Source organism: Heterodontus francisci, chromosome 32 (genome assembly GCF_036365525.1).
Source record: "Heterodontus francisci isolate sHetFra1 chromosome 32, sHetFra1.hap1, whole genome shotgun sequence".
NCBI classification, from domain to species: Eukaryota; Metazoa; Chordata; class Chondrichthyes; order Heterodontiformes; family Heterodontidae; genus Heterodontus; species Heterodontus francisci.
Window position 1 is genome coordinate 25187625 of NC_090402.1, and position 24201 is coordinate 25211825.

The following is a 24201-nucleotide window of genomic DNA, read 5'->3' on the forward strand; positions in this document are numbered from 1 at the left end:
TGGAAGGAATGCAATTTTTAGCATCTATTCAATAGTTTTCAAGTCCCCCTCGAACCTGGCTGAAATAAGGAATTCACCATATTGTGAACTGGTAAACTCACATTCCTGCCATCATATTGCACACTGGTACTTCAAGGTATTCAATCATCTAACTTTAAAAAAAATCCATGTTATGCCATTTTCCTTTAAAACTAAATCTTTTGTAATTATGGGCTGAATTTTGTTGGTAGTTGAAAAGTCCTGCCGCTGGGACCAAAAGCGGGAGTCGACCCCGTGCCAACAGGCGGTAGGACCCAGGGGTGGCATTTTGTATGTAGCAGCCAAATAACAGGACGGCGCCGAGACGACCACCTTATTTGTTGGCTCAGAGAGGTGGGGAGGGGTGGTGGGGCGTGAGATGGGGGGGCGGTCATATTCTAGCTGTGGCACCTTAGCTGCTGGGGTTGTCCCTGCTGCCGGAGTGGTTGGGGGGGGGGGGGGGGGGGGGGATGCAGGAGGTCATGGAGGGCTATTAAGGAAGGCTCTCCCACAACCCCGGTACCCACAGGGAGGCCATCTGGGTTTACCTGGCAGTCTCCCCATGCGGCAGCAGGCCCTCCCGACGTGGGCAAAATGTGCCCCTTAATTGGGCACTTAAGTAGCTCAATTACCCGCCCAATGGGCGGCCAAGCTGCTAAAGTTCCCACCACTAGTAATATGTCATAGCGGTGGAAAGACATCAGGCTTCCCTCCCAACGCCATATTACCAGCCCTCCTGCCTCCTAGCCTATCAGCATAGGACTGGCAAAATTCAGCTCCATGTTTTTAATTGGAAAAAATATGAAAAATTTGGTGAAAATGGTGAAACTGGGAGAAGCAAGGGACCTTTCATCTCTGGGACATTGACTCAAATCTAGTCCAGGCTGATGAAATGCAAGACCCCTTGGTCACTGGCTGGTGTTAAGTGTCCTATGTGAAATTAATTTGGTCATAGGCCCAGAGAACAAAACTCTCTCTAATTTGGCATATTTGCCAAATTCATCCATAAAGGATGCTGTGGGCAAAATATCATCCCAGTGAAGTTAGTTCAGAGGTATGACATTGGATCAGGTAGAGGGACCTTTACTCTGGATCTTCACCTGCAAGCGTTTGATTCTGATGGCAGGCAGCAGGGGAATTTTAACCCTCAATAAACAGGTTGGTTTGGGTCAGATTAGGGGAGTTCAAGTGTTAAAGGTCTGAATCCTGCCTCCAACCCACCCACTTCTCCGCTTCCAGGAGATGGGCTGGCACTTTAAATATTATAATGAAGCTGCATGCCTCGTTTTTGTTCACCATTTGAATTTAACGCTGGAAGTCTGTGTTTTCTGGACCTCAGGAGGCCTGCCAGTTAAACCCTACTGAGGATCTGCTGGATCAGGAGGCAAGTGCCTTTTCTCTTGCATGGATCCAGCTGGATCTATCGTGCCTGCCTGGACAACCCCCGTGATGGAATACTCAAACTCAATTGTTCCAATCTCTCCCCTTGCTCTCCTCTATGAGGCTTTCAACCTCCACACCCCACGCACCCGAGGCCCAAAAACACACCTTGCATGTCCTTATTTATTAAGGCATCAGGCAGCTGTCATGAAAATTCTAAGGTGTGACTTCCACTGAATACTTTTGGCTGTAAAGAGGCAAAGAGGTCAAGGTGATGTTTAGAGCTGAAACACCAGTTTATCCTGTATTTAGCGCAAGACACCATCTTGGTAAAGGAGTTGAAGCGCGCTAGGTGTAACAACCTGGAAGCTTGTCAAACAGCTGATTGCCATTGAAGGTGCTAAAAAAAAGAGGCACTTGCAGATTAGCACTCAAGTGCTAATTAGGTGCAATTTTGGTGAAGCAGTATATGTGCACTCCACTCACCCATTACCACTGAAGGTGTGGAGTGGGCTAGCAGACGCATGGCGGCATGTTTCAATGTGGCTCAGGGACCCAGTGAGAGAATGCACAATTTCTTGGACCTGGCCCTTTTGGAGGAGGTGGGATGTCCGCAAGTTGAAAGGAGTCCTCCTCACCCTTCTGTTCTCTCCTCCTCCTCTTGTGGCTCCTGAGCTTGACCCTCCAACACAATTGTTGGTGGTAAAGGCTGGTTTCTCATGATCACCAGATTGTGGAGCATGCAACAATTCACCACAAGTCTTGAGCCATCCTCGCACTCCTGATCCTTTCTCCCCCATCAGCTGGTGCTATCCTGCCTGCCCTTATCTCCTACAGACCAATGGCAACCCCTAACAAGATGTCGATGCTCAAGCACACCCTTTCTCCCGGTGACTTCTATAAGCTGCCCAATAAGGTAAAGTAACATAGGATTCACTCTTATTCAGTGAAGTCCTCAGAGAATTTCCAGAATAAATGTTGATAGAGTGCTGGCAAAATCTTAACAAAGTGTCACAGAAAGTCTCCCAATATGTTTCAAAAGTCCTCTTCAAACCTCAAGCAGCAAGTGAACAGTAAAAGGCCATATACCTGCTGGTAGTGCTCAAAATCCTCAGCAACGATTCATTTAATCCCAATCAGCCAGTCGCTGTTACGAGTTAGGTCAAACACTAGTCACCAAAATGCCGACCAGCCGTCTTAATGAGCGCTCACAGGCAATTCAAGTGGCAAGCATCTACTTAATGATCATCCAGCAGCCGTTCCGAACGCAAGCATCAACTCCTTTACCAAGATGGCGTCTTGTGCCAAACGCAGGCTTAACTGGCGTTTCAGTTTAAGAACCCATCTTGGCCACCTCAGAGGCTCTTTCGCACCTAATGTATCTGGGGAAAATCACTCACCAAATGTTTATTATGATAACATATTTTAAAATTATGAACATGTAAGTATTTTTCTTTAATAAGTCTGGAATAAAGATATGTTTGGGTTTGGCACATCATAATACTAGTACGGCTTCAAAGCCTTTTAAATTATACATTAGCAATTGTAATAAAGAATAAATCTGTTTTATGAATGGAAATTATCAGTTGGACTAGAGAACCAGCTTCTGAACCATATCAGAGCATAAATTTTGTACTGATATCTATGAAGGGTCAGCAGTCTATGCTCTGCCACAGAATATCTGCTGCACAAATACTGAAAAGAAACCATTGTATTACGTAAGTCGTCAGTCAACTTTCCAACTTAGTTAATATCCTAAATTCTGAAGTTCATAACGATGATTGTCCTTGATCACTCAACAGCAGTTACTTTACAGATCTATATGAACACCTCAGACTGGAAATGTCTGGATTGTCTCCATTAACATGTATAAATTTTATGAAATCATTCACCACTATTGCTCATAGTTACAGAATAATTTGTTTTGATATTTACAATGTGTGTTTATTGAAGACACATTTCTGTCCTCAACTACCAGGAGTGCCAAGGTTGTAATTTTTTCGTTTCAAAATAGGCCATTGCTCAGATTGGTAATCACAAAATAATGATAGATGAGGGAGGTTATTCAGCCCATCTCAATGCTTCTTTCCAAAAATTACTATAGCCCCCCATTGCAGCATCCAATTGTCTCTTAAAGGATTCCATAGCTTGCTCCTCCATTTCTCTATTAAGGAGTCTGTTCCAGGTGTTGATCACTCTATGTGAAGTATAATTTCCTGATATTAGTCTTAAATTTGCCTTTTATGAGCTTGAATCTGTCTCCTTGTCCTCTCACAATTTACTTTCGACTGATATTCCAGATCTACCATTTCCATACTGTTAACGGCCTCAGGTGAGACCATAAATGTTAAAACATGAGATATGAACTCCCCAAATCAATTTAAAGAATTATTTGATGAGATTTAACCTTTTAAGACTTTTATTATAACAATTAAGATAAAAATTACCATTAATTGAACAGTACTTTGTAAGAAGCTAATACTCTAAACTACCATTAACTGAACAGTACTTTGTAAGGAGCTAATACTCTAAATTACAGAGAAAGGTATTTTCTTCACTTATTAAAACACTTGAAAACGTCACACCACATTTGTACATTACACAGTCCTTCTTGAAGTGAAATCTTTGTAGTTAAAAGTACCAAAAACCTCCCAGTTACAATGGGTTGGATCTCCAATATCTTCTCAAAGTCAATGTCCTCTTTGCTCACTTCTTCCGAACACTTTCGACCTGGTCTTCCATGAATAAGACGATCTCTGGTGATCCTGTTGGTCTTTTCCTTCTCTGCAAACCTCAACTTTCAAATCAAGTTCAAGTCTTCGCAGCCTTTTGCTGTATTAATGTTCCAAGAGCAGGTGTTCTCTCTCTTTCTCACTCCCTCCTGAGGCCGCCACCGCTGGTCTTTTGTCTTCCGGTTTTCCTTACAGCCTGCAGATTTCTTAAAGTCTGTAGAATTTATCCAGAATCAAAAGGTTAATGTCATTTGTTTTTGTTTTCAATATGCAGAGTCCACAAGTCTGGCCACAGCAGAACCACCCAAGTCTTCCTTTGTTTCCGCATGTTAGCAATTGCAATTTGCATTTTCAGAGCCACTGGTTCCATGTTCACGATGACAGTCTGGGAAAGTGAAACCCATTGTCTGTCTGGTGTCATAACCTTGCATTCTCTGCTATTAAAAACGGTCTTTGATCTGGGTTCCTTGTTCCGGTAACCAAGATACTGTCTTGTCTTTAAGAAGAGTTGGTGTGAGGTCACATGTTTCCTCCGATGCCATCTTATACTACATTAAAAATCACAGTTTTTAAAACAGAATCATGCTACAAAGTCCAGTGTTCATAACAATACCCTTGGCCACACTACCTCTCAGATTCTTCCTTTCCAAGCTGAAGACCCCATGGGCTGAATTTTCACTTTGGGGGCAGGAAACAGGAGCTGGGACTGTTTCCAGGTCCGAACCCATCCCTGGAGGGAAACACAGACACTTGTTGGGACTTTGACTGGGATGTCCTCTTAATTGGCATGGACACAGGTTCCTTGTCCAATTAAGGGTGGCAGGTGGGCTCTCAAAGCTGGAAGGTCATTCAGAGGCTTCCAGTTTCCGAGGAGCAGCCAGCTGAAGTAAAGAGTAAGTAACTGATAGGACACTTCAACATGAAGGTGCCCTCTCAACAACATTTTTAAAAATACGAAAAAAAACAGAAAAAGCAGCCAGGCCACCACTGGTGGGGGAGTGGGTGGCGGGGGAGGGAATCCCTCTACAGGGCTACCTTTGGCTGCACCTGCAGACAGGGAGGGCCTGCAGGCCTGTCTGGAGCTCTGGCACCCCAGCCTGCCATTGGGTGCCCGCCTCCAGGCAGTTGAACTGCTCCCCCACCATCAGTTGGGAAACTGGAGGCCGACTGGAAAATCCCAGTTGGCCTCCTTTTACTATTGTTAACAAGGCTCTTAATGAGCCGAATTAGCTGCCCACCTTTGGGGAAGGGCAGCCTTGCTAGGCCCCGAACCTGCCTCCCACAACATAAGTGCCGGGAATGGTGTTGGGAAACCAGCTAACCAGTATTTTTGGACTCCGTCTGCCTCTGTTCCCAACCTTGGCAGGGCCCGAAAACCCTGCCCCATGTCTTTACTTATAAACTCTGGCTTCTTACACCAGGAATCAGCCTTATGGCATTTTTCAGTAGTACTTCCAGTGCTTGGATGTATCCTTTGTGTCTCAGTGACCATAACCAGATGCAGTATGGAAGGGCCAGAGTACTACACAGTTTGATCATAATCAGCTGGAGGAGATTACAGAGATAGGGAGGGGGTGCCATAGAGTCATAGAGAGATACAGCACTGAAACAGGCCCTTCGGCCCACCGAGTCTGTGCCGACCAACAACCACCCATTTATACTAATCTTACATTAATCCCATATTCCCTACCACATCCCCTCCTACATTAATGCCATATTCCCTACCATTCTCCTACCACCTACCTACACTAGGGACAATTTACAATGGCCAATTTACCTATCAACCTGCAAGTCTTTGGCGGTGGGAGGAAACCGGAACACCCGGCGGAAACCCACGCAGTCACAGGGAGAACTTGCAAACTCCGCACAGGCAGTACCGAGAACCGAACCCGGGTCGCTGGAGCTGTGAGGCTGCGGTGCTAACCACTGCGCCGCCCTCAGGATTAAGTTCCATTTGCCACTAGTCTGCCCATCTTACCAGCCCATCTATATCGTCCTGTAATCTAAGGCTTTCCTCCTCACTATTTACGACACCACTAATTTTCATGTCATCTGAGAACTTACTGATCATATCTCCTACATTCAGGTCTAATTCCTTAACGTACACTAAAAACAGCAAGGGTCCCAACAAAATCCCATCGAGGGATTTGAAAACAAGGATGAGAATTTTAATATCAAGACATTGCTTGACTGGGAGCCAATGTAGGTCAAAGAGAACAGGGGTGATAGGGGAACAGGATTTGGTACGAGTTAAGACAGGGGCAGCAGAGTTTAGGATGACTCCAAGTTTATGGAAAGTAGAATGAGACCAGCCAGGAGTGCTTTGGAATAATCAAGTCTAAAGGTAACAAAGGGATGAATGAGGATTTCAGCAGCAGATGAGCTGAGACAGGGCGAAGTCAGGTGATGTTATGAGGTGGAAATGGGTGGTCCTAGTGATGGCATGAATATGAAGTCGGAAGCTCACCTCGGGGTTAAATGTGACACCAAGGTTGTGAACAGACTGGCTTAATCTCAGACTGTTGCCAGGGAAAGGGATACAGACAGTAGTTAGGGAATGGAGTTTGGAGCAGGGACTGAAAACGTTGGCTTCAGTCTTCACAATATTTAATTGGAGGAAATTTCTGCTCATCCAGAAGTGGATGTCGGATAAGCAGTTGGATAATTACATAGAATTATACAGTACGTATAGCACAGAACAGGCCTTTCAGCCCAACAGGTCTATACTGATATTTATGCTCCACGCAAACAGCCTCCCACCCTACTTCATCTAACCCTATCAGCATTAAATTACTTTAAGCCTCTGAGTGCTAGTTTTTACAGTTATGACAACCAGGTCTGTGTAAATGACCATTATCTCATCTTTAAAGTCCTGCATTGATAAAACTCGATCAGAATTTTACTTATTTTAAATTCCCATAGAAGCAGACAAAATATTAACTCACTAAAATAAAATTGATAATGCCTAATTGATCATAACAGTTTCCATCTACCATAATGAAGTTTTGGTAGCACTAATGGAAAAACTGCATCTATAAATTTTACAGCAGCAAATTTTGGGCTACAATAGCCATGCAGTTTACAGGTCTTAAGAATCTGCAAATTATGTGACTTTGATATGGAACTTTACAGAAGATAATCATGACAACATTTCTGGTCTTTGGAAAACAACTGAGGATGACATTTTTACTATGCCCTTTTTGGCACATTAACTCTTTTCTCAAGAGAAGCTAAATGATTTGCAGTGAAGAACAATGATTGAAGCTGTAAAATATCTTTAAACAACAGATAATGTTAAGGCTGAAAAGGACAAAGAGGACAGCTGCAGAATTGTTTCCCATTCAAAAAATGGAGATGAGTTTACCAGTACTGAACATTTCTTCTTCATTAGCATCACATATACATCACTAGGATCTTAAATAATATACTGCATAGAGGACAGCTAAAGACTCAGTCAATTCCTGATGCCTGCATAAAGGATAGATCCACCAAACAGCAATTCTTTATTCAGAGTAATAGGCAGAATTTTACGAAGCAACGTGCACATCTGTTGAACTAGTAATGAAACGGGACCCCACCTGTTGTTACTGTATGCTCCAAGTGTCCATAACCTGAACTCAATACATCATCTTGCTCTGGTTTTCAGTTTTATCTCTTTATAACTTTCTGTAATAAATTGATATTGTATTGCTTTTTAAAAAAAATCTTGGCTTTAGACCCACTGCACTAGGTTTCACTTTATTCCTGAGGAGCACGAACAAGTCATGAAATAGTTTCTAAACATCTGGGGCTGATTTTTTGAGCATTTCAATGCTTGAGTGGTTCAATAATTTGTTTGAATACTCCCATGCTTTTCCAGTGGTTCATCTGGTAAACTATTTGATTGAATAATGATTTTTACACCAGCAGAGTGTCCCGCATGCATTGGCACTGTATATTTACAACATGATATAACACCAAGGAGCGGGTTTACTTTATGCTGAACATTCTCCCATCATTAATACAAAAACAAAATACTGCAGATGCTAGAAATCTGAAATAAAAACAGAAAATGCTGGAAATACTCAGCAGATCTGACAGCATCTGAGAAACAGAGTTAACATTTCAGGTTGATGACCCTTCATCAGAACTGGGAAAAGTTATAAATATAATAGCTTTTTAGCAATAGTATTGAGGGAGGGTGGAAAACAACAATTGGGAAGGTCTGTGATTGGGTGAAATAAAAGAGAGTTTAAATGATAAAAGATTTGGGAGTGCAAAAACAAGGGAAACCCCGTTTCCCCCTTGTTTTTGCTTTTGGACAGCAGCTGTTCATCCTCCTGCCATTCACACCTCCTCTTTTGTTTCTTCACTTGTCCCATTAGCACTCCCTTTGACCCTGCATCGCCAACTCTTTTGTCATTTAATCTCTCTTTTCTTCCACCCTATCACAGACCTTCCCAATTGTTCTTTTCCCACCATTCTCCCTTTCACTTGCTTAAAACCTATTAGATTTTAACTTTTCCCAGTTCTGATGAAGGGCCATCGACCTGAAACGTTAACTCTGTTTTCCAATCCACAGATGCTGCCTGACCTGCTGAGTATTCCAGCATTTTCTGTTTTGATTCTCCCATCATTCTTGGACATTAGGCAATCTACACCTGAGGGAACTCTCATACAAACAGTATACATCTGCGAAGAGGCTTGATTATTTTTACCACTACAATAAAAAGGTCATAATTTGATCTGCCCAATATTTATCCCTCTAACAACACCACTGAAACAACACAGTGTTAGTTAGTTCATTCCCATTTATAGCACCTTGCTGTGCACACATCATCTGCTCTGTTTACCTACAGAACAACACTGACTACACTTCAAAACTAATTCACTGGCTGTGAAGTGCGTTGGGATCCCGAGGATGTGAAAAGTGCCATATAAATGCAAATTTATAATTTATAATGCAATAATTTCAAAATAAGGAATTTATGGAGTGAATGGGTATGCAACCACATTGACAGTAATGCCAGTGACACCTACATAATGTACTATATTAGAAATGAATACATTTAAACAATGATCTGAAAGATGAACCCATTCATGCATATCATTCATTTGTGCATGACACGTCTTAATGGTCAGAACTATGGCTAAACAGTGAACAAACTTTAATTCACAGTAAAGTCATATATGATAGCTTGCTCACAATGCTATTTGTAAAGGTCATAAAAGCCTACATGAGAGTGTGACAAATACTAAATTTTGTGGTAATTCCATCTAGTTTATAATTAAACTCTCTACTTAAAATAATCAGTGACTTTTACATTTTCTGAGTGCCGGTAACCATTCCAGGGGATGAGAAAAAATACTTCACTTGGCTTCAAAGGCAGCTGTAAGGAAAGATTGTGCTATTTTCTCAGATTCATTAGTTTGTTGGCGGGGAATGAATAATAGACCAACATATCTCCTTTTTTTGGACTAGGACAAGAGGCAGCAAGCCTGTTTGGCAAAGTAATGTCTGATTCTCAACTTGAAGAGGAAAGCTGCTCTGGAACTGTTAGTGGCCAAGTTCAAGAACTTTATTTTTGCTTTCCCTGAGAACTAAATTCATGCTAGCAAAGCAATACTTGCTTTGACATGCCACATGTAATTTTACGAGTCCACATCCGGGGATGGAGGTGCATAGATTGCTGAAAGGACATACTGGAATTCAGGCACTCTCTACCCATGATTTTCCCATGAAATAGTCTTTTCCAATTACCTTCACTTTACTTACAACAATCAAACCAAATTGTCAAGATAGATCCTGAAGATTATCGTGCCACTAAACTGCTACCGTACATCATTAAAACAGCATTTAAAAAAGAATTATTTTTAGCGACCATATGTGAAGTAGGTTTATGTGACATGAAACAGTTAAGAAATATAACAAAATTGATAATTTGCTTCCTCATTAACAGTTACCAGTAAATTTATTTGTAAGTTTTAACTTCTGCGTTATATTACACTTCCTCCTTCCACATAACAGATATCACTGTTATAGAAAGTGAATGCCATCTAAGGAGTAGGCATGGAGGAGTTACCAAGCCTAGCGCTGTCAAGTTGAAAATACAGTCACTAACTCAGGATGCTTCACAGATCTTGTCATTTAAATTGTATATGTTAATTCAGTTCCTCAAACTGCTGGGCGCAGGAACTCCTCCAACAAATTATCAGTCAATGATGTCTTGTAGTCACCATTCACTCTAAATAAAAAAAAGGTTCTAACATTAACACAAGCAAGAAAGGAAATCAGAATTATGTGTTTCATTTTTAAAAGTGATGAGAGAAATTTTCTCAAGGGACTGACTTAAGTTTTCCAAAAAAAAGACTACCCTCTAATGGATTGACATAACTTAACTGGAGGAAGCATTCAGCTGGAGTTGAAATGCTATCAGTATGAGAAGGAAAGTTATTTATTACTACAGTAGATTCTTATGGGCACTGAATTGAAAGATTTATGGAAAAGACAATTCTCCAAATATTTGGTGATTATTAACATTCTGTCAGACTACTTATTTCGTTACTTTAACTACTTATCAAAAAATTCGAGATAAAGTTAAATTCATGGGTTTTAAGTATTTTGTGTAATTCGTGGTGCACTTACCAGCATTTCATTTGTCCTATTAATCACTACTTTATACCAGTGAGAGGCATTGTCATTCTTTTGGGAATTAATTAGCTTGTAAAAAATATACCAATACAGGAAGTACTAGAAATTTGTCTTGAGGATTAGACATCTACTGAATTGGATAGACTTTTTAAATTGATTTACGTAACCAATTATTTGTGTTAGTATTGCTTTAAAATGAGTTAACTCTTTCTCATCACATAACGACAGGTACAAACAGCATCAGAATAATGAATGAATGAAAAATGACACTTGCACTAGGAAAAGGCCATATTATAGGTAAGGCTGTAATTTTGTTCGGGAAGGTCAAAAAGGACCTGAATCCTGTGATGTTATAATTCCTTACTTACCAGAACAGAGGGCCCCCCAGTCCCGTAATTGCACATAAGATCAGACAGCTATTTCTGAGTCACTGGAAAACTGGATTCATATTTATATTCATGCATATTCCAGCTGCCATTAGACTTTCCTTTTAAATTTAATGCCAAAAAATGAGGCATCAGTTTTAAAACATGTGTGCAATCTATGTCAGGATTTCTAGTGACTTGAACTAAATCAAGTGCTAGGTAAGTAATGAATTTTGGATTTATTCAGACTTCAGGTTAACACTTTACTGCAGCGTAATGTTTGAAATTGACTGTCCAAAATGATCCAAACCTAACAAAAATTTGGGGTTTTTACAAATAAACTAATGTAGCACTAATTGGGTCCTTTGTGTTAGCTGTGACTCAGTAGTAGTTCCCAGGCCTCTGAGTCAGAAGGTTGTGGATTCAAGTACTACTCCAGAGATGTGCATATAATCTAGTCATAGAGTCATTATGGCACAGAAGGAGGCCATTTAGCCCATCTCTCTATAGAGTCTAGTCTGGCATCTCAGTACAGTAATGAGGGAGTGCTGTACTGTTGGAGGTCCCATCTTTAGGATGACATATTTAATGCATCTCGTGGCATTTCCTATGGCAGAACCAGAAGTTGGCAACACTTTTTTTGCCAGTTCCCATTGTTATGACTGAGGCAGGAGTAATGCACTGTCAATTCAGTCCCATTACTCCACAGGTCATAGCATATTATTAAAGTTTCCCCCTACTGGAAATTAGCCAAATTAAATTATTAACCCCCAGAATAAAACAAACCAAATCAGGTATCTTTGAACAGCAACAAATTAACTATGTATTAATAAACTAAATCTTAAACACTATTGAGATAAACCTATGTCTAAAAGACCTTATAACTTTTTATTTTATCCTAACCTTCATGCACATACATTCAAAAACCAATGGTTAACTGGTTTAAAAAATGTTGTTTCTTAGGAATAACTAAGTATCTGAGTTGTAAGTCTTTGTGCGTAACGTTCCCGGTTGGTGAGGTGTCCCAGAGTAGTATAATCAGATGCAACTCGAAGTCTCCAGGCGAATTCAACGAGCAGTCTTTAAGGGATAGGCGCTCAAAGAACTTTGGTTACAGCAGGCATCACACAGTTCTTTCAACAAGGAGTATAGCAACAAGTCTATTTGGATTTTGAAACTGGTAGTCTTTCAGTAGAAACTTTACTGAGGATTCCAGCAAACACAAACAGACAACAGCGAGTTACTCCTGAAGCAAAGACGTCTTAGAGTTTGGAAGTAAAAAAAAGGAATTTGCTATCTCCAACAATACAAATGTTCTTTTCCAGGATTTTTTCCCCTCCTTAGGCAATATACAGGTGTAGACCAAAGTAGATTTTTCTGCTAGGTGAGAGGGTTCCTTCCTTCAGTAAGCACACTTCGCTGGTTTCCAGTTCAAACCAGTTATATCCAGTTTTTACAGACAGTCAAAAGAGGAGATGATGGTGTAGTGGCATTGTCACTGGACTAGTAGCCCAGAGACCCAGGGTATTGCTCTAGGGGACGTGGGTGAGATCTGGAATTAAAAGCTAGTCTAATGATGGACATGAAACCATTGTTGATTGTTGTAAAAACCGATCTAGTTCACTAATGTCCTTTAGGGAAGGAAATCTGCTGTCCTTACCTAGTCTGGCCTACATGCGACTGCAGACACACAGCAATATGGTTGACTCTTACATGCCCTCTAAAATGGCCTAGCAAGCCACTCAGTTGTATCTAACCACTACAAAGTCAATATAGCATGTGACCTCCCTCTCCTGCTGTTGCCTAGGAAACAGGTGCAGCTGCTGGCACACTGTGCCCCTTAGTTATTATTAAAAGCACACTGTTTTTAAACAAAGTCTTAAAGTCACACTGTTTTTAAACAGAGGAGTTCCATGACACCATGCATCCGGCGGCGGCATGGAAGACACGTGTAATCACGCGGCGGGGATGGCTTTCCATTGGTGGATCCCACCGTCACTCTGCAAAGCACCATTAGCAACAGAGCTACAAAGCATTCTGTGGTGCAAGCATGGATGCTGATCAGCCTGTATGTTCTCTTTCCTTTGTATATATTTAAGATTAATAGAGCTTGAATCATTTTTATTTATCACTCTACCTCATCCTTTATTTTTTCTCTCCTACCCCAGCACCACATTCCAGCCTTCCTTTACTCATTGCTCCATTACCACCACTCACCCAACCCAACAGCAGAAAAGAAAATACCTAGTACACACCCTGAACACTATACCATACCCTCCCCTGCACCTCCACCCATCTGATACCCCATGCTATATTGCACCGCCCCAATCCTCCCAAAAATGCCTTCCCCGCATCACCGCAAAAGAATTGCCCTTGCTGGTCCCAAGCCTGGAGCCAAACATCTATTCCAATGATAAACTCTTTGGCACAAGGAAGGCTAAGAAATAAAACCAATGACCTCTGACACAACTACACAAAGCTGACCTGGTGCACGCCACCTTTAAACCAACGTGAACCGAGTGCCACAAGATTCCCGTGCACAGCTGACTTAATGTGACAGGTAGGACTTAATTTGAAATAATTATAGGGTAATGAATATTCATGCTATGCAAACTTATGGAAAGCTGGAATCCACCACAGTATGGGGTGAACTCCGATACGCCGCTAACTCATCTCGTGAAAAAAACCTGCTGTCAGGAAATCAAAATAGCAACACATGCCGAACTAAATTACCCCACCCGCCATGAATGCTGCTCTTGCAGAGCCATAAAATATCCCCCATTAAATCCCATCCGCCTTCTCAGGTGGACATAAAAACCCCAGCACATTTCGAATAAGAACATGAGCATTCTCCTGGTGTTCTGGCCAATATTTATCTCTCGACCAAAATCCAAAACAGATGACTATACAAAAGCAAAATTCTGCAGATGCTGAAAATGCTGTTAATACTCAGCAGGTTTAGCAGCATCTGTGGACAGAGAAACAGCGTCAACCTTTTAGGTCTGATGAAAGGTCATTGACCTGAAGCATTAACTCTGTTTCTCTCTCCACAGATGCTGCCAGACTTCCTGAGCATTTCCAGCATTTTCGATTATTATTTCAAAACAGATGATCTTATCATTTATTTAGTTGTTGGTGTGTTCACTACAGCAGTGATGGCACTTCAAAAATACCTCATTGGCTGTAAAATGCATTTGGACATCCTGAGGTCATGAAGTTGTTATATAAATAAAAGTTATTTCCTGTTTTGGGATTCATGACACACTTTAGCACAAAATGAGGCAATTAATCACCAATAACCATGACTATGCAATGAATCCGATTGAAGGATTCCTGACACAATGCTTCATTCTGACAGAAGAAATAAAATATAATATGCCTTCTTCTCAGTCTTTCTTGATGAGCAGTATATATTTAAGTACATACAAAGGAAATTGTGCACACCTACCTGGAAGGAATTGAGCACAATAAAGATATATGCAAGAACAATGCTGAGATGGACCAAAACCCCACAAAACCAGGTCAGACCCAAAACCGGCAAAAGGATCACCACTGGCTTAATAGCTGCCCTGTAAACAAAGGAAACATTGAAAAAGAAAACTTCTCACATATTATATACAGGATAAAGTAAGCCATAAAATAAATATAGTAATGTGGGCAACCATTTCAAGAAAATATCGGTGACTCAATTTCTGGGGCCCTGCTAAGTGGCACCTCTATAGTGGTGGAAAATTGGGTTTACATCCCAGATTCACTCCAGGCTGCAATTTACGAAGTGGTATTCTGACAGAAAATTCAAGACTCCACTCCCAGCATGTGTAGATCTCATTAAGATGGTATTAAAACACCAACAGTGTTCTTATCCTATAATTAGAGTGTATCGGTTATTTGGGAACTTGGGCTGTTTTAAATCTTAAAGATAGATGACAATTTTTAGTTGATGGAAGTTTTTTAAATACAATTTTGTAATCCATCACCTCTTCATTTTTGTTTTTTTTCTTGGTGGTATTTTCATTATTCTTCATTGCTGTTGGCATTTAAATTGTAGCACAAACAACAATGATAATGATTTTTTCTTTGAGAGTTCCACCACAAAGTAAAATTGAGATGAAGCAAGAGGGATTTGCGAGGAGCCAATAAATGCAGGTGCAGTGACACTGCTTTTCTAGACACACGCCTGGACATGTCACAGGAGATCTGCCTTCACCATCTCTGCATCACAACAGAGTTTGTACCATTTGCTGCAAGATGACCGGCACACAAGTGGAATAGGAAAGGCTCTTGCAAAAATAGTATAGGTTTATACAGCATGAAGTAGATCGCTGTAAAACAAATACTATTCACCATGAAATAGTTGTGCCATTTTCCCTCTCAGCTGCCCAAAGCTGCTGGCAACACATTAAATAACTTTGACTGATAAACCATTTTTAATGCTGTGTTTATGGTCACTAAAGCAGAGCAGCGAATCAGAGAATCACGGATATGTTACAGCGCAGGAGGCCATTCGGCCCATTGTGTCTCATTCTCCGAATGAGCAATTCACTCAGTGCCATTCCACCGCCTTCTCCCCATAACCCTGAACATTCTTCCTTTTCAGATAACTATCTAATTCCCTTTTGAATGCCTCGATTGAACCTGCCTCCACCAGACTCTCCAGAAGTGCCTTCCAGATCCTAGCCAGTCACTGCATGAAAATATTTTTCCTCATGTCGCCGTTGCTTCTTTTGCCAATTACTGTAAGTCTCTGCCATCTCATTCTCAATCCTTTCACTAGTGGGAACAGTTCTTCCCTATCTACTCTGCCCAGATCCCTCATGATTTTGAATACCTCTATCAAATCTCCTCTCGGCCTCCTCTTCTCCAAGAAAAACAGTCCCAACTTCTCCAATGTATCCTCGTAAATGAAGTTCCTCATCCCTGGAACCATTCTCATGAATCTTTCCTGTACTCTCACCAGTGCCTTCACGTCTTTCCTAAAGTGTGGTGCCCAGAACTGGATGGAATACTCCAGTTGAGGCCGAACTAGTCTTTTATACAAGTTTAACATAACCTCCTCGCTCTATTAATAAAGCCTAGGATACTGTATGCTTTATTAACGGCGCTCTCAACCTGTCCTGCCACCTTCAATGACTTATGCACATATACACCCAGGTCCCTCTGCTCCTGCACCCCCTTTAGAATTGTACCCTTTATTTCATATTATCTCTCTGTGTTCTTTCGACCAAAATGAATCACTTCACACTTCTCTGCATTGAACTTCATCTGCCACTTGTCTGCCCATTCCACCAACTTGTCTATGTCCTTTTGAAGTTCTACACTATCCTCCTCACAGCTCAGAATGTTTCCAAGTTTTGGATCATCTGCAAATTTTGAAATCGTGCCTGATACATCAAGGTCCAGGTCATGAATAAATATCAGAAAGAGCAAGGGTCCCAATACTGACTCCTGGGGAACTCCACTAGAAATCTTCCTCCAGTCCAAAAAACATCCATTAACCACTATTTTCTGTTTCCCATCACTCAGCCAACTTCGTATCCATGTTGCTACTGTCCCTTTTATTCCATGAGCTATAATTTTGCTCACAATTCTGTGGTGCAGCAATGTATCAAATGTCTTTTGGAAGTCCATGTACACCACATCAACAGCATTGCCCCCATCAACCTACTCTGTTACCTCTTCAAAAAAACTGCAGCAAATTAATTAAACACGATTTTCCCTTGACAAATCTGTGCTGGCTTTCCTTAATTAATCTGCATTTGTCCAAGTGTTGTGTGGCATTACTACCATGCTAAATGGGAGAGATTTCAAACTGATCTAGCAACACAATATTCTGTGTGTACAATATTCTGTGTACCTTGGTAATTCTCTCTGAGATTACCTCCTGGTTCCCACACCCCTGCCAAGTTAGTTTAAACCCTCCCCAATAGCACTAGCAAATCGCCCCGCAAGGAACTCAGTCCCAGCTCTGGTTTGTACAGGTCCTATCTCCCCCAGAGCCGGTCTAAATTTCCTAAGAATCTAAAGCTCTCCCTCCAACACCATCTTTCCAAACACACATTCATCAGCTTTATCCTCCTATTTCTAAATTCATTTGTGTGTGGTACTGGCAGAAATCCGCAGATTATTACTTTTGAGGGCTTGCTTGCTAATTTCCTATCAAGCTTTCTAAATTCTGACTACAGGACCACATCTCTCTTTCTACCTATGTCGTTCATACCAATATGGACCACGACTGCTGGCTGTTCACTCTCCCCGCTCAGGGTGCTCCGCAACAGTTCAGTGACATCCTTGACCCTGGCACCAGGGAAGCAACACACCATCCTGGATTCACATCTGCAGCTGCAGAAATACCTGTCGATTCCCCTAACTACCAAATCTCCTATCACCATTGCTCTTCCAGTCTTCTTTGTGCCCTGTGTACAGCAGAGCCACCCATGGTGCACTACCCAGATGAACAACACTCTCATCAGTATTCAGAACTGAATACTGGTTGGAGAGCGAGATGCACTCAGGGGACTCCTGCACTACCTGCCTGTTTCTTTTTGACTGTGTGCTGGTTGCCTGTTCTCTCTCTCCCTGCATATTCTTAAGTTGTGGGGTGACCATATCTATAAACAGCCATGTTCATGCTAGACATATTCAAAATGGTGTATTTTCCAAATTAGACCGCATAGAAGCATGAAAAGTGCAAAATTAAAATTAATTTTTACACCATTGAAGAATACATGCGACTGATCAAAGCACCAGCAGACCTGTAAGCTCTCGGTATACATGCTATTTAACTAAAAGGCACCGGATGGTCGCTGAATTGCAAATATGATGAAAAAAGATTCGTCAGATGTGGCCACCTCTGGCAGCATTTCCTCCAAAAGCAACACAGAACACTCGAGCAAAATTAACTGACCCTCAATTCTTGGCACTAAAGCAATCAAGTCCTAAAAAGCACAGATCATCACAAGAACAACTCAGATCAATTCCCAGTAAGACTAAAGACACACAGGATGGAATAGAAATGACCATAACTTATGGGATGACAATTCATTTATAACATCAGAAGGGTTAGCTCATTTAGCAGGTTTTACCACCATTGGGAACATCCTTCTTGCATCTACCCTGTCCAGTCCTATTAGAATTTTATAGGTTTCTATGAGATCCTCCTCACTCTTCTGAACTCCAGCGAATATAATCCTAACCGACTCAATCTCTCCTCATACGTCAGTCCCGCCATCCCAGGAATCAGTCTGGTAAACCTTCGCTGCACTCCCTCTATAGCAAGAACATCCTTCCTCAGATAAGGAGACCAAAACTGCACACAATATTCCAGGTGTGGCCTCACCAAGGCCCTGTATAATTGCAGCAAGACATCCCTGCTCTTGTACTCGAATCCTCTCACTATGAAGGCCAACATACCATTTGCCTTTTTTACCGCCAGTTGCACCTGCAAGCTTACCTTCAGCGACTGGTGTACGAGAACACCCAGGTCTCACTGCATATTCCCATCTCTCAGTTTGCAGCCATTCAGATAATAATCTGCCTTCCTGTTTTTTCTACCAAAGTGGATAACCTCACATTTATCCACATTATACTGCATCTGCCATGCATTTGCCCACTCACTCAACTTGTCCAAATCACCCTGAAACCTCTCTGCATCCTCCTCACAACTCACCCTCCCACCCAGTTTTGTGTCATCTGCAAATTTGGAGATATTACATTTAGTTCCCTTATTTAAATCATTAATATATATTGTGAATAGCTGGGGTCCTAGCACCGATCCCTGCGGTACCCCACTAGTCACTGCCTGCAATTCGGAAAAAGACCCGTTTATTCCTACTCTTTGTTTCCTGTCTGCCAACCAATTTTCTATCCATCGCAATACACTATCCCCAATCCCATGCAGTTTAATTTTACACGCTAATCTCTTATGTGGGACTTTGTCAAAAGCCTTTTGAAAGTCCAAATAAACCACATCCACTGGCTCCCCCTCATCAACTCTACTCATTACATCCTCAAAGAATTCTAGTAGATTTGTCAAGCATGATTTCCCTTTCGTAAATCCATGCTGACTCTGTCCGATTCTACCACTGTTCTCCAAGTGCTCTGCTATAAAATCTCTTATAATGGACTCTAGAATTTTCCCCACTACCAACATCAGGCTGACTGGTTTATAATTCCCTGTTTTCTCTCTACCTTCCTTTTTAAATAGTGGGGTTACATTAGCTACCCTCCAATCTGTTGGAATTGTTCCAGAGTTATAGAATCTTGGAAGATGACCACCAATGCATCGACTATTTCTAGGGCCACTTCCTTAAGTACTCTGGGCTGTAGATTATCAGGCCCTGGGGATTTATCGGCCTTCAATCCCATCAATTTCCCCAACACCATTTCTCTACTAATACTGATTTTCTTCAGTTCCTCCCTCTCACCAAACCCTGTGTTCCCCAACATTTCTGGTATAATAAAGTATGCATTTAGTTGGTCAGCTATTTCTTTGTTCCCCATAATAAATACCCCTGTTTCTGACTGTCAGGGGCCTACATTTATCTTCACCAATCTTTTTCTCTTCACATACCTATAGAAGCTTTTACAGTCAGTTTTTATGTTCCCTGCAAGCTTACACTCGTACTCTATTTTCCCCTTCTTAATCAATCCCTTGGTCCTCCTTTGGTTTCTGGTCAATGGTAACCCCCAGGATGTTGATAGTGGGGGATTCAGCGATCTAAATGCCACTGAATGTCAAGGGGAGATGGTTAGATTCTCTCTGGTTGGAGATGGTCATTGCCTGGCACATGTGTGGAGTGAATGTTGCTTGCCACTTAACAGCCCAAGCCTGGATATTGTCCAGGTCTTGCTGCATTTCTACATGGACTGCTTCAGTATCTGAGGAGTCGCGAATGGTGCTGAACATTATGCAATCATCAGCGAACATCCCCAGTTCTGACCTTATGACTGAAGGAAGGTCATTGATGAAGCAGCTGAAGATGGTTGGACCTAGGACATTACCCTGAGGAACTCCTGCAGTAATGTCCTGGAGCTGAGATGATTGACCTCCAACAACCACAACCACCTTCCTTTGTGCTGGGTACGATTCCAACCAGGGGAGTGTTTTCCCCCTGATTCCCATTGACTCCAGTTTTGCTAGGGCTCCTTGATGCCATATTCGGTCAAATGCTGCCTTGATGTCAAGAGCAGTCACTCTCACCTCACCTCTTGAGTTCAGCTCTTTTGTCCATGTTTGAACCAAGGCTGTAAAGAGGTCAGCCCTGGCAGAACCCAAACTGAGCGTCACTAAGCAAGTGCCGCTTGATAGCACTGTCAATGACACCTTCCATCGCTTTACTGATGATCAAGAGTCGACTGATGGGGCGGTAATTGGCCGGGTTGGATTTGTCCTGCTTTATGTGTACAGGACATACCTCGGCAATTTTCCACATTGCTGGGTAGATGCTAATGTTGCAGCTGTACTGGAACAGCTTGGCTAGGGGCGCAGCAAGTTCTGGAGCACAGGTCTTCTGTACTATTGCCGGAATATTGTCAGGGGCCATAGCCTTTGCATTATCCAGTGCCTTCCGTCGTTTCTTGATATCACGCGGAGTGAGTCGAATTGGCTGAAGACTGGCATCTGTGATGCTGGGGACTTCAGGAGGAGGCCGAGATGAATCATCAACTTGGCACTTCTGGCTGAAGATTGTTGCAAATGTTTCAGCCTTATCTTCTGCACTGATGTGCTGGGCTCCCCCATTGTTGAGGATGGGGATATTTGTCAGTTAATTGTCCACCACTATTCATGACTGGATTTGGCAGGACTGCAGAGCTCAGAACTGATCCATTGGTTGTGGGATCACTTAGCTCTGTCTATCGCATGCTGCTTACGCTGTTTGGCAAGCAAATAGTCCTGGGTTGTAGCTTCACCAGCTTGACACCTCACTTTGAGGTATGCCTGATGCTGCTCCTGGCATGCCATCCTGCACTCTTCATTGTACCAGGGTTGATCACTCGTCTGGATGGTAATGGTAGAGTGCGGGATATGCCGGGCCATGAGGTTACAGATTGTGGTTGAGTACAATTCTGCTGCTGCTGGTGGTCCACAGCGCCTCATGGATGCCCAGATTTGCATTGCTAGATCTGCTCGAAATCTATCCCATTTAGCACGGTGGTAGTGCCACACAACACATTGGAGGGTATCCTCAATGTGAAGACAGGACTTCTTCTCCACAAGGACTGTGCAGTGGTCACTCCTACCAATACTGTCATGGACAGATGCATCTGCGGCAGGCAGATTGGTGAGGATGAGGTCAAGTATGTTTTTCTCTCTTGTTGGTTCCCTCACCACCTGCTGCACACCCAGTCTAGCAGCTATGTCCTTTAGGACTCGGCCAGCTCAGTCAGTAGTGGTGCTACCAAGCCACTCTTCGTAGTGGACATTGAAGTCCCCCAGCCAGAGTACATTCTGCACCCTTGCCACCCTCAGTGCTTCCTCCATGTGGTGCTCAACACGGAGGAGTACTGATTCATTAGCTGAGGGTGGGGGGAGGTGCGGTAGGTGGTAATCAGCAGGAGGTTTCCTTGCCCATGTTTGACCTGATGCCATGAGACATCATGGGGTCCGGAGTCAATGTTGAGAACTCCCAGGGCAACTTCCTCTGCACTCTAAACCACTGTGCTGCCACCTCTGCTGGGTCTGTCCTGGGCAAAAACAATGCGGCAGGCCGCACGTTGCGGAACTGCCACAAAATTAAGTGCGATGGCTCATTTAAATAGCTTGGGCAGACCGCCCCCCACCCCACGATGATGTGGAGGGGGCGGGCTGTCTGTCCAGTCATTTTAAGGGGCTTCAAGCCCTACCGATCAATTTAAATATTTGAAGAAAAAGTTAATTTAAAAAATTAATTTTAAATTTAAATACATTTCATTTGCCCCTCTCCCACCAAAACTTACCTTGTCCCCCCACCCCAGTAAATAAACGTTACACTATAACCCTTCCCACCATCCCCTACATAAGTGATATTAGTTTGACCCTACTCCATCCCCTCCCACACTGAGAAACTTACCTCCTCCCCCCTCCCTACCAGTGTTCCACCTCGGTTCCCCAGACAGGGATCCGAAGGCACGGGAGTGCCGGCTAGCGGCACAAAGATCGCATCAGAACAGACGGCGGGAGCGTAAAGGTAATTAATTCATTGACTTAAATTAATTCAAATATTTAAATGGAGCTCCCGTCATCAAGCTTCGGGAGGGGGCCACCACGAGGCCCCACCACCACCAACAATGTCGAGCCGGGCCTTCACAGAGTCAGGGTGCGTGGCGGCCCTCTCCTGGAGGCATTTTCTGCCCTCCCCCCCACCCACCCTCGCGGCCTCAACCTCTGACGTCAGGGGACTGTAAAATTCAGCTCAATGTCTCTCCTTGACCAATCTGATTGCAGAATCCTTACTGAGGCACACAGAATAAACCAGGAAGTGTTAGCTGACATATTTAATGTAAAGTCATGTATAGAAAGTGAAACAAAGAGAGGGAAAGGAAGATGGAATTAAGAGAGAGAGTTAAAAGAGACAAGGACCGGAATTTTACTTTTGTTGGATGGGAGCCGTCCACTGACTGAAAAGACGTTGCGATCCCGTCTCTGCCTGGCCTGGGGATCCAGACTCCAGACCGCATTTTACCGTTCCCAGGCCTTTAATTGGTCTGAGGCAGGACTTCCACCTCATTGAGGCAGGAAGTCCCATCCCACGGAGCTGCTGGCAGCACTTAATCCGAGCAGTGCCATAGGGAGCGGTGGTCACTGCTGGGACTGCAACCACCCAGGGAAAAGGTAAGTTTTTGGGGCCTCGCCGGGGGTGATCAGTCAGGCAAGGGTGGTCGATTGGGGGGACGGGGGGGCATGGTGGGCATTGGAGGTGGTTGGGGCATCGGGCGCGGCCCTCCGTCGGGCACAGGGTGCCTGATCATGAGGACCCCCCCAGATCATCAGAAAGCCGGCTGTTTTTGTCAGATGGCTTTTCTCAGTCCTGGGCTGCCCAACCAGCCAAGGGTAAATTCCCCGTGGCAGAGGGCAGAAGCCATTAAGTGGCCATTAACTGGTCACTTAAGGGCCTTGAATGGCCTGGGGCGGGCGGGCTGGTTTTCGCCGCTGCTGTCCCGCGTAAAATGACAGCGGAGGTGGGAGTGGGTGGGGAAGGGCCTCCCACTCCATTTTACGCCCCCCGCCACCAACCCACTCTTTGGGGGGGGGGGGGGGGCATCGTAAAATTCTGGTCCAAGTAAATGTAAAAGAAATTTTTTTATTGAAGTGCCAAGGAATTTGGAATGAAGGAATGAGCCTCCACTCTTGTAAAGGTTAAATTTCAGTGGTAGAGAGGTTGTTCGGCAGTAGTTAAGACCTTTTGTGCAATTAAAAATTCACTTATAGCTGAACGGACAAGCCCTAACATTTTCTGGTTTGTTTAGTGGGTAACTAGTGGGTAAGAAGGGCCCTTACATGCATTTCAATGCCAAATCTATCAGTCTGGTACCAGTATAGTGCAATTGTGGAGGAGCAGGGTGAATCCGACAGCAAATTTCAGATTTCTGCGTTTTACTGCACACGTGTGGATGTCAGAAGTTGCTGTCCTATTTATCCTGTAAATAATGATGAGTGATGATAGTCTCATTGTTATTCCCACTGCAAAATCTGGGCCAATCTGTGTCCAGTGGCTTTCACTGAATGAAGGAAGGACTAAGACAGATTATGATGGTCAACCTGCAGCTGAATGAGCTTTCAACACTAACTGCAGGTGGAATGCTGAAGCATCTCAGGCAGGAATGTATATTTGACATGCCACTTTCTTGTTGATAATCCATGATGAGCAAATGTTGGTTAGTAAGCATTGTTTTATAAATATATTAAAAAATAGCATTGTAGCAAATTCTTCGAAATAACAAGAACACAATGGGGAATCATTAGAAAATATTGTGGAGTACTATAATAAGCATGCTACCACATGGAGTAGTTGAGACAAATAGCATGGATACTTTTAAGGGGAAACTAAATAAGTACATGAAGGAGAAAGTAATAGAAAGATATGCAGGTAAGGTTAGA

The 24201-nt window shown here is 42.9% G+C and overlaps 1 protein-coding gene across 5 annotated transcripts in view; it reads right to left on the reverse strand.

Moving 5' to 3' along the window:
- adgrd2 (adhesion G protein-coupled receptor D2) overlaps positions 1-24201 on the reverse strand; it is a 198185-nt gene that overhangs the window by 103293 nt on the left and 70691 nt on the right. For 3 of the 5 annotated variants that reach the window (XM_068012504.1, XM_068012502.1, XM_068012503.1), the window contains one exon: positions 14575-14695. In XM_068012504.1, coding sequence (XP_067868605.1) covers positions 14575-14695 — 121 coding nt within the window. Of the gene's footprint in view, positions 1-3907; positions 4679-10289; positions 10355-14574; positions 14696-24201 lie in introns of those variants that run through there. The other 2 variants (XM_068012505.1, XM_068012506.1) reach the window with 2 other exon arrangements.